General features: G+C 36.5%; 1 protein-coding gene across 2 annotated transcripts in view; it reads right to left on the bottom strand.

Annotated features, from left to right (window-relative positions):
• The window catches only part of COL12A1 (collagen type XII alpha 1 chain), a 108,833-nt gene that overhangs the window by 92,725 nt on the left and 4,044 nt on the right, over positions 1-12,064 (bottom strand). For both annotated transcript variants that reach the window (XM_058566765.1, XM_058566764.1), the window contains exons 3-7: positions 5,370-5,486; positions 3,360-3,503; positions 2,873-2,932; positions 421-684; positions 71-235 (exon numbers count right to left, since the gene is read on the bottom strand). In XM_058566765.1, coding sequence (XP_058422748.1) covers positions 71-235; positions 421-684; positions 2,873-2,932; positions 3,360-3,503; positions 5,370-5,486 — 750 coding nt within the window. The remainder of the gene's footprint in view (positions 1-70; positions 236-420; positions 685-2,872; positions 2,933-3,359; positions 3,504-5,369; positions 5,487-12,064) is intronic.

Genomic DNA, 12,064 nt, shown 5'->3' with positions numbered 1-12,064 from the left:
TCACCCCTTCATCTTCCTAAGCATTAAGTATTGACGTGTTCTAAAATGAAAATAACCAAACTTCACCTACCCAAAGAGAAAACTTCAACCCCAATACTGCGAAGCTCTCTTGCTGGAATTTCCACTTCGTCCTGAGATTTGCCATCCGTAATAACAATCGCTACTTTAGGAAAGCCAACTCTCGCTCCAGCAGACTCCGTGAACGTGTTTTGAATTAAGTAATCAATGGCGTCCCCTGCAGCAAAAGAGAAGCACGTTCACTTGCCCTGCACCACGCAATTTTGCCAAAGTCCAAAAACATGTGATTAATTTCAAAATTACTTAACATATGATAATTGTGCAATGCTTAATTTCTTTCCCAAAGAAGGTATTTCATAAGGTATTTCACTTATTTTAAACAACAAAATTTGTAAAACATACCTGTCATTGTGTTGCCACCTTTGTACGGGATCTTTTTAATTGCAGCAAGAAGCTCGTCCCTTTGGTAGTACTGACTCAAGTTAAATTCAGTCCTGGTATCAGAGCTGTACTGAACAACTCCAACCCTTGTCTTCTCTTCTCCAATATCAAAAGCAGACACAAGAGCAGCAATAAAGTCTAGAATGTACTTGAAATTATTTCTTCCCACACTCCAAGAGCCATCCACGAGAAACACTAAATCAGTCCAGGCACTGACAGAGCATTCTGAAATACATTTGATACATTTTAAGAACACATCATTAAATCTATCCATCATTAAGGAAGACAAACTAACATTGCAAAAATGTTGGCTTCTTAAATCATTTTGTTCATTGTTTTTCACCCACAACTGACATGCACAAAAGAATATAAAATTTTATCAGCACACGTAGAAGCATTTTCAGTGCCTTCGTGAAGATGCATTTATGGAACTACATGTCTTCAAATTGCTATATAAGACCTTGTGCAAGAAGAGATAAACAGACACGTGACCTACTCTCCAAAAGCCATGTGGCCCAGGTGTTCATGCTATCAACCTATCTGTTTTTATAAACTATATCCTCACTCTTTTATCCAAGTAAAAGTTATATAAAACATCTGAGAGACATACAAAAGAAATATAACCAAAGTGTTTTCATTTCTTGGTATTTAGTAGTAAATAAATACAAAACAATAGCTGTACCATTCAAGCAAATGCAGTTGAGTGGAAGAAAAGAGCAAATCTTCTAACATTCTCCTGCATTTTACAATATCATTGTCTAAAGTTTGCAGTGGGTTAGAATAGAAGGTTAATGGAGTCTAAAACAGTGAAGACAAGCATAAATATGATGCAAGATAGCCAGAATATCTTGTTGTCCCAGCTATCAATGTATTTAAATTTGACAAAACCTACTTTTACTAAACAAAGAAGGAGAAAAAACATTTTGATTCAAAGCTAAAAATACATGTGATATCCTTAAATTACTAAAATACAAAGATTGGCTTTTATAACTAAATCTAACATCTTTCCTCCCTTCTGTGGTCATGGGGAACAGGTTGGTTTTCATGAAAATCTGTACTCGTAAGGCAGCACTGAGTGAATTTTCTGAAGATGTTTTTGTCTTTGAAGTCAGTTGGTAGATAATAAAAGAAGTATTTGGCTAGGAAGAGGAGGAAAGGTCCTGGAAAATTTTGCAAGCCAAATACAAGTTGCTTGCCTAAGTAATTTTTGCACACTACTTAATGGGTCAATTTCAGTTTATTGAAAAGTCAATATTTGGCATAATGCTTTGATTTAGAATAAATGTTGAGGGTTTGGGAAACTATTAGGATTATAACTGCATACTATAAACTTCATTTCAGATTATTAGACATAAGAAAGAACGATAAACAGTGATCTGGAGGAAAAAATTCCAGATAAAGGGGGCTTTGTGTTCATAATCTTTTTATTGTCATCCTGGGTCATAAATCCAACTTTTACAAAGTGGCAAAATTAGAAGTCCAAAAAATTCCTTAAAGGTCCATCCCAGTAAGTCAGACAAAGCAGGATAAGGAGCTAGAAACTGCAAAACCTAGACCAACCAACTAAAATGACTTCCATTTGATTACAAAGGCACCACGAATCACTGTGTACCTTACTTTGTTTGGGGTCTGGCTCCTAAGTGTATGCCATAAAGAACATTGTAAAACAGTGTTTTTCATGCTTTTTTTTAATTATTATTTGCCCCCATCATTTTTTGTGGGGCTGAGGTAATATGGTGGAGGTGCAGGAACCTGTCAGAATGACCTGGGGAGATGTTTCCAACTTCAGAAGCCTTGACTCCAATCTCTCACCCCACTGATTCCCAGATGCCATCGCCCCAACATCCCTGGAAAATATGTCATGTTCTTCAGGTACATTAAGACCTAAACATTACCAGAGATGTCTCACAGAGACTCTGGAAACGGTTACGGCTGCCTTCAACTGAGGCCATGTAAACACCCCCGAGATGAGCACAAAACACACTCAGATTTGGGAGTATATTTTCATGGCAACCGAATTTCCTCCAGCACTGTGAGGGCCTCTCAAGCAGGCTCCATGTTATATTTCTCAGATGTCCCTAAGCCAACACCTCCTCTCTTGGTCTGTCTCTGAGAAAAGAGTCGAGTCCTGCGATGGGCTTTCTCACTCCCCCACCACAGTGATGTTTGGACTCACACAAATTCAAGACACTTCCAGTAAAAAGAATATTTAGTAAATAGAATGAAAAATTGGCTAGAAAGTCAGAATGTAGGTATTATAACTGCTTAGTCACACATTATATTGTCTGTACTTCTTCTAGATAAAGCTTATAGAAATTAACACAGGAATAAGATCGAACTATGCAAATAGTTGGAACATATGACATTTATGACTTCTACAAATCCAAACAAAAATACTAAGGGAAATACTTACTTTGTATTTCTGTTTTTCCAGGTTTCTTCTCCCCTGGCTTCGTCGGACCACCTGTTTGAACTGAGTAAAAATGTGATTATTACAAAAGGAAATGAACTCATAGAAGTACTTCCTAAAAAGAAAATAGATATATTGTCCGTCACCATTGCCTTTCAAATGTATGCTCCATGCCCATCTGGTCAGAGAGTACTGCCCTTGCAAATAAATTATTTTTAGTGAGATTTTAGATATATTTCAAAAAAGACATTAACATTGTTGCCTGGCAAAGTTTAATGTTTTTAATAGTTTTCATTCATAACATTCCTGCTGCTTCCAGAGACCAGGGTTATAAAGTAGGAATGAGTTAACATCCACTAATAACTAAGATCATAGAAAGAATAATTAATACTGATATAAATTAAATCAGCATAACAACAGATTAAATCTAAAAGTTGGAGAAATCTTCCACAAAATAAAAAGTACAAAAGTACTTTATATGTATACTTACTTGTTAGTTGGCCTATAACTGGTACACTTTCTTCTACTTCGTCATATGAAGTGATTGTCACCACATACTCTATTTCAGGTATAAGATCTGATAATAAAGTTTCAGTGGTACCAGCTGCAAGGGTAAATTCTTTAGTGGGCCCATCTGGAAATAAAGGAAGGAAAACATGAATGCAACAAACATTATTCACATATAACATAACACAATATAATATAATTCCCAGATACACTCAAAACCTGAAAAATTCAATATATACACTTTTTTTCAGAACATCTAAACTTTATTTTCTACTGTCTTCCAAAACCAAAACTTTGAATTCTATAAATGCAATAAATGGACTGGCATTGCCTTTACTTCTTACAATCATATTCAATACTTGTTTAAGGACTCAAAGATTCCTCTAGATTAAAGATATACCAGAATATCAAACCAAAAATCCCTCAGTGTTTTTGAAGACTAATGGTAGATAACAAAATTTTTTTTATAAGTGAGATATAAAGCAGAAAGTAATTTAATTTTAAATTATGCATTGGAGGAAAGCAGAGAAAGAGAAATAGGGGATGAAAATCAACTCAAGGAAAATAAACATCATAAGCTAAAATTAACCTCGAGTGGGAAACAGTCTGTATGGCAGCAGTGCATTCTCCCTACTCAAACGGATACATATATTAATGGCAACCATGGTCCTCTGAATTGACTTAACTAGGTATCAAATGTTTCAAGGTACAATGTACTGAGCATTTACTTATATTTTGACAATTATGTACTTCCTTCTAGATTATGTTAATTCTCAACTCAATCAGGAAACACAGCAGTTCTTCGGGTCTAAGTGCCTGTTAAGATTTTTAATTATATTAAATTTTCATCAAAACATAAATAATCAAGAGAGGTAGCAGGTGTAATAGAACCCTGAGAAATGCTCCTGGTTTACATGTGGAGCCCACAGAGCCAGCCAGGGCCCCACGGGCCACGAGACACCACGGCCCTGCTGGGCTGCGTGGGCCCAGTGCTAATTCGGAGAATATAGGAGTCAGTAATTGCCAACATATGAAAACTGGGGGGACTCTTTTTCAACTGTTTTTCTGCTTTTAGAATAAATGAATTAGTTAACTGCAATTATATTTCAGGAGAAAAGATTCAAAGAGAAAAAAGTAAATTCTTGACCCTTTATTAACTTCTCCGATCATACTTAAAAAAAAAAAAATAACAGCTTCCCAATTCCCTGATAAATCAGCATTTAAAATCACTGGTATTTTTAAAGGCCATAAATATTTAAACACAGCTCTAGTGATAAGTTATGTTGACATTATCCATCTCTACTGTCAGCCAATCAATATTACTTCCTATTACCCAGCCAGTGTTAGTGGAAATAGTTATTTTCCCACTCCATGTTAGAACTAAAAGTTAATCAACAGGGATTGGTTCTCCACACTTGGGCAACATCATGAACACTAAAGATAACTCTTGAGAACGACCAAACGAGTTTTTGTTTTTTCAGATAATCTAAGCCTAGGATCTACAGAATCCACCTCCCCAAAGTAAATTCATGTCTTCCACCAGAGCAGCTCACCATTACCCCAAAATGTTTCCTGAGTACTGAAGTGTGTAGGACACTGGGTAAGGCATAACAGAGCACTTCATCACTTGACACTTTAAATGTTGGAAAGATTGAGTAATTCAAGAAGAACGTCAAGAAGTGAGAATTCTGTTTTATAAAATCAAAGATTACCAGCAAATTCTGATCAGGTAAAAAAAAAAAAAAGTCCATTTTTAATAACAATAGTTTAGCACAGCAAATCATGTTAATAAAGCTCAACACTAAAAATATAATCTTGGCTACTAGGCTGGAAATCTGGAGACCAGAGTCCACCAAACATCTGGTGACACTAGCTAAATCCCTCAGGTTTTCTAAATCTTGGCGTCCTCATAATAAAATGAAAGGAAGGGACAAAACTGGATTATATCATCTTTGATGTCTCTGTCCTAAAGCCCCAACATCTCAAAACTTACCTGTTGTAGGGTCCACTGTTATTCTGTAACCCGTAATTGGATCAGCTGGTCTTGCCCATGACATATGAACAGTATTTTCATCTACAATTTTAAAATTCAAGTCTGAAGGTGGGTCAACTGTAAAAGAGAGAGTTGACATCAGCCACAGTGTCCAGTGTCACAAAATGTCAAGTCATAAAGAATTGTGTGGAGCAAAGCTTACTAAAATTGTCTTTGCATAAATTTGTTTCCAACAAATATAAAAGATATCTTGTTGGATAAGAATAAAATTAAAAGCTGACAAGATATGACAAAACATCAGAGAGTATACATATTACAGAAGACAGCACAAAACACTTTTGATTCTTGAGTTGCTAGGTCATCCAAGAATGGCCAGCAAAATCAAGCATAATAGAAACATATTCGGATACAAGTACATACAATTACAATGAAATCACATATAATAACCACATATGCAAACAATTCACATAACAATTAAAGGAATCTCAATACATGCTGAGTGCATTTTGAATAAGCATGCCAAATCACAACCTGCTTATACCCACAGAAGTTAATAGAACATTGATATAATACTTTTTTTCCATAATGCGGAAAAGAATCAATGATGTTTTTGGTTCATTCTCTGCATTGTTGCCTTGTTATTAATTTTTGTTTGATAAATCTCAATCTGTGGCAGAGACGAAAAACGTATTTTAATGAAAAGAAGGAATCATGGGAAATTTAGCTCTGTTATGTCTCACAAGGAAATATACATTTAAATGTATATTCATATAGACAAATATTGAAAAATAGTAATAAGGGATGTTAATAACTTATAAGTATATGAACAGTGATATACAGATGTTTCTAAATTGAATATTCTGCCTGTTTACACCAATTTGCTGTATGTTTGCAAGGTGTAAACCAACACTGTTATTTTCCTTGGCAGCAGGTACACCCCATACTAGAAGTGGCATTTTAAATTAAAATGCCAGTATGGTCCTTTACAAAACAATGGTTAATTATGGAAAGACAACATCAACGTATATTTATGGACATTTATTTACAGATCTTAAAGAAAACAGTGAAGGGTCAGCGATCTGAAGACATGACTGTGCATAAAAACTTGGAGAAGTCAATGACAGGAATAATTGAAAAGTACAGAAAGAAATAGTTTACATACAAAACTGTACAGCATCATGCATGTGTCAATAAAATGTTGACTTGCTTTTAGTTTCCCACAATGAACGAAAGCCTCCATGTACAATAGTCGTTACACAAAGACGTTTCAGAAATACTTTATAATGATATTCTCTCTGCAACATTCACGCCTCATCATGCAGCATTGTACTGACTCACTGTCAGTGCATGGTCGATGCAGTAAAAATTACTACTTTTTGAAGCAGGTCGACAAAATATGATGACTTTCAGCCATATTCTTCTTAAAGTATTTAAGTCTGAAAGTATTCCTTGTGAGTCAGAATTTTTGCAACTGTTTTGAGAGATTACAATCTCTTTTTAGGTTTTCACAAAGGTCAATTGAAATACAGTAGTAGCTTTGAGACATGAGTCATAGAATTTAACTGGGGTTAGGGATTTATGTAATATTAATAGTACATTTTAATGGAAATAAAACAAATTAAGCAAACATTTGCTTTAATGCTTCCAACTGTAGGACATGGCTTTTTACCTTTATTGGATACACTAGTAATGGAATAAATGTTATTTTCTTACTATCCATACACAGGCAGTGAGATTAGACTATTAATCTACATGCACAGTTTAATGATTCAACATTCTGCTATCTGTAACCATATTGCGAGGTTTAGCTGTCATCATCACTTAGTATAACAAGCATGCAACAAATGTTAATAGGACAATAGGTGTTAAGAATATCATTATAAAATATTGTTCCAGTAGCAATGGCTCAGGACAAATTTAATGCAAAGGCAGACGCAACTGGCCTGAGCATGCTTTTAAAAAAATCAGTACATGGAAAAACAGTACCACCAACCTTGCAAGGAAATTGACCTGAAGCAGCGGACATTAGGTTAAAACTGCTGAAGGGCAGCAGCCCACCTTGTTGATTTCCAAATGACCAGGATTCCAGAAAAACTGAAAAATTGACTGTTGGGAAAAGTCTTTAACATTTCAGAGGATTTTGATGTGTTCGTAGAAACTCAGATGCGGTACTTGGGAATGAAAAGAAGGAAAGAATGGCCAACAGGCACGTGTGCAGCAGAGAGCCCCTCCGCTTTTCTTCTGTCCACTTTCATCACGTGGAAAACCCTTTAGGCTTGCCACTCCATTTATACATTTTTTATTTCATGAAAAAAGATAATAAAGCAGGTGTGAATGTAAACCCAAGTCAACTTGAATCAATGCAAAATGTATTCTCATTAATTTTGAGAATCTTTTCTTTTACATAAAGATAATTCACAGCTTGGTATGGTCACAAGCAGTGTCTCTGTTCCCTAAAACAATGCAGATGCCAGAATATTTCGAATATGATCTATCTACATATGGATTATGATTGCAAAGAGCCAAAGTTACATGGAATGAGAATCTGAACTAAGAGAAATAGAATTTAAATTATAAATAAATAAGATAGCAATCAGATATATATTCAAAAAATCTGAATACTGATAGTGAAGAGACTAAAATTTTAAGTGTTCATAACTCTAGTAGTTTAATTTCACATTTATGAATCATGTTTTTTGTTATCAAAAAGCTATGCTATGAAAGCTGCATTCTGATGATACTTTTGTTACACAAATTGGCAGGATTTAGAAATTATAATAATAGCTAGCATTTGCCGGGTGTCTACTATGTGATAGGTGGAGTGCTAGTCACGTTATATATTGTCTCTTTTTCTTCTCATAACAACCCAGCATAGTGGGCCTTATTTTCCCCTTTGCACAGATGAGTCAGTGAAATTCAGAGGGGTTAACACAGCTAATAACCAGCAAAACTTTGACCCCATAGACTGACTCCAGAGCATACAATTTTCTACCGTACTGGGTTAAATGTAAAGAATAAAAAATATTTGAGTGAAAGATTAACTTTAGAAACCAATGTTTATACATAGTTGCCTATTAATATACCCCTATATATTTCTCTATGCTATAAAAAACTATAATTTGATGCCTAGTCAATAAAAAATATGTAGTATTCAGGTACCTCCAATTCAGATATAGATAGAATTTGCTATATTAACCTCACACACCTCTTCAAGCAATTTTAAAACTAAGGTGTCTATCTTTATATATAGTTTAGAGAACATTTTTTTTTGTTATGGCACCAAAAAGGAAGCTATGCTCAAGAGTTTACCAACTGTGTGGAGCTGAATGGATGGATGGATGGATGGAAAAAAGGACATGTGGAGGAGAAGAGTCTAATCAGTTTTGGTAAGAGCATAAATTGTGTTACAGATGAAGCAAAACGGAGTACACACTACTGAAATATTGTCGTGATGAACTAATAAGAGCTTTAGTCTGATCTTTGTGATAACAACACTAAAGAGGACACTACCCTAAAGGCAGAAACCTCTAAAAGTGTGCCAAGAGTGGTTTTCCTATATTCAATAGCATTAATTTGTATTATTTTACCATCCAATGCTAGTATAAATTCAGTGATCTTTGCCATTATGTAGATATTCATTTCATGCGTGTTTATAAGATACCAAAAAAAAATAAAATAAAAACAACAGTTGAAAAGTTAATATTTCAGACAAGTAATGGGTTATTCTGTACTCATTACAAACTGCGTTCTCTCATTAAACTGACTGGATTGATCAGTTTTCAAGCAAGAAAGAAGCACAATGTGGGCAAACTAGCAGGAAACCAGGACTAGAAGACCTGAGTCTTGCTGTGCCTTGTCCCTAAGCAACCGCGTGGGCTGACTGACTTATTCAGCCTCTCTGGTCCCCATTTTCTCATTTGGAAAATGAGAGAATTAGAATAGATGATCTGTAAGTTCTCCTCTAGTTTGAAATTCCTGTTTAAGTTAGACATAAGAGGGGCCAGCCCTGTGGCTTAGCGGTTAAGTGCTCGCGCTCCGCTACTGGCGGCCCAGGTTCGGATCCTGGGCACGCACCGATGCACTGCTTCTCCGGCCATGCTGAGGCCGCGTCCCACATACAGCAACTAGAAGGATGTGCAACTATGACATACAACTATCTACTGGGGCTTTGGGGGGATAAAAAAAAAAGGAGGAGGACTGGCAATAGATGTTAGCTCAGAGCCGGTCTTCCTCAGCAAAAAGAGGAGGATTAGCATGGATGTTAGCTCAGGGCTGATCTTCCTCACCAAAAAAAAAAAAAAAAGTTAGACATAAGATTATAGAAATATATAAATTAGCCTCTTAACCTAGACACAAGATGATTAAAACTTATGGCCTCAACTCACTAATAAATTTATAATATCCAATTGTTCATTATATATTATAAACTACAAATGAGACTTTCTAAAATCAAAACTCTGTTTTTCACAAAACTTGTGTTCATCTCAAATTCTAGATTAATTAGAAAGGTGTCTAATTATCAGGGACTACTGGCCATTAACCTTTAAATGCAAAGCGTTAAATTTTCTAAATGGCAATTAACATAATATGATAAATGAACCAAAAATAATTTACACATTCTAGGTCATACAGAGCACTGGTCAAGTTATAAGGTTAATAAAGTTCATGCTGTGGCTAAAAATTACAAATATCAAAGGCAAAAAAAGCCCCATTTTCACCCTTATTTCTATAGGACAAAATACTATATTATGAAAAATAAAGTTCTTTGTATAAGTGAGCAAAAGGAAAACAACAGGATGAAGGTGGTATCGCTATGAAAAAGGAGACGCAAAAAGTGAATGCCAAAACCTTTCAATTAATATCCAAAAAGGTGTTGTTTCTAACATATAAAAAATTAAGTAAATAGAAATTGGTTGGAAAACAAGCATGAGCTGCAACAGGGAAAGAAAAGCAACTATGGCGACTCAAGAGCTAAGGTCAAAAGACGCAGCAGGAAGCAGGGGCACCAGCTGAAATTCTGAAATGCCCCTCACAGGAATATTGCAAAGAAACTCTGTTTCCAGCTCACTGTCCCAGAAAGGCCTAGGCCACAGATTTCGCTAGCCCTCCACAGGCTCCTGGGCCCGCTGGGTCAGCAGTGCACTCTCGGCCATGCCGTCCATGGTGGGCGCCCAGCCGCACGTGGCTGTCCAGCACTTGCAGTGCGGCCAGTCCCCCAGGAGACGTGCTGTAGGCATGCTGTAGGCGTGCAACACACCCAGCTCCAGAGACTTCGCACAGAAATGTAAACTAGCGTGCTAGTAAATTTTATATTGATTACATGTTGAAAGGAAAATATTGTGGATATATTAGGTTAAGTGAAATGTTATAAGAGTAATTTCTCCTGTTTCTTTTTCCTTTTTTAATGTGACAACCAGAAAATTTTAAGTTACATATGTGGCCGGCATCTGTGGCTCACCATGTATTTCTGTTTGACAGTATCACAATAGAGAATAAGGCCAAAAAAGTGAATCCTGTCAAAATATAATTATTAAATGCTAACCTAAGGGGATAGAAGACAAGAAAGACATGGATTAAGAAAGCAAAAGAAAGAACTGTACCACATGGAAATAAATACAAATTCAAAAGATTAAATGTGAGAAACACAGAGATATTCAGTAACATAGATAGTAAAATGTTCTTTTTAACTGCACTTTGCTAACCAGTCATTATCTAATTCAGAATTGGTTTTTTCCACTTACATCATTTCCAACCTAATTCTTTTGCTAAGAATTCTCAAATCTTTCTGATTTTCAAATAACTATTTTCTTAATGAGCAATAAATAGGCCACTTCAGTGAATTATCTAAAATATCTTTAGTAGAGCTTCCAGAAGTTCCTCAAATAAAATTCCTTCTGAACAACGACATAGAAAGGAACATTAAAAGCAACAAGAAAGGAACATTAAAACCTTCACAGAGGCCACTCTGAAAAGCTTCTACATTTACAAACTATTAATCACATAAGAAGAGCAGCAAGGTTCTGTCATTTTTCTAAACTGGCTATCCATTTTAGGGACTCTCTGCTTTTCCTAATCTTAATTTTTTTGCACCTGCAATCTTAAAGTAGCATATCAAACAACAGAAAGGTTTTGAAAATCTCTGTGCTGCCATGAGACAGCTCTGCTTTCCCAGAACCTCTGAGGGAGCACAGCCCGGGACCTTCCACAGCTGTCCCAGGCAGCGGCAGCTCATTTCTCCCCTAACTCCATTAGGGGCCTTTCTTTATTGAAAAAAAGTTTTAAGATGTCTTATGTGGTATTACCCCATTTACCTCGCAGAACAATAACTCGTTTGTCAGGTCTCCAGTGGTGATTGAGGGAACACAGAAACTCCCATTTGGTTAATATTCAGAAATGGCTTGTTTAGTAAGTACCGAGAAATTAAGGCATCCAGCGCACACACAAAAAAGAACAAAGTGACGTCGAAAATCTAGCAACAGTCCCTCATTTTCTAGAGGGCAGGCCACACGGAGCCGTGGCGCAGACCTTGGGGCCCTGACACCCGTCTCCGGGGCCCTGATCGACCCGCGCTCAGGTCTGACGCTGGAGGGAGGCCCGGAGGGAGAAGCGCCCGGCTGGTCTGGCGCCCCCTTGCTTCCTGGGCTGGGGACCTTGGCCCAGACGCAACCTGTCTGCGCGGGGCCGGCCCGGGCCGC

The sequence above is a fragment of the Diceros bicornis genome, chromosome 23, assembly GCF_020826845.1.
Source record: "Diceros bicornis minor isolate mBicDic1 chromosome 23, mDicBic1.mat.cur, whole genome shotgun sequence".
Classification (NCBI taxonomy): Eukaryota; Metazoa; Chordata; class Mammalia; order Perissodactyla; family Rhinocerotidae; genus Diceros; species Diceros bicornis.
This window is presented reverse-complemented; position numbering and strand designations above follow the sequence as displayed.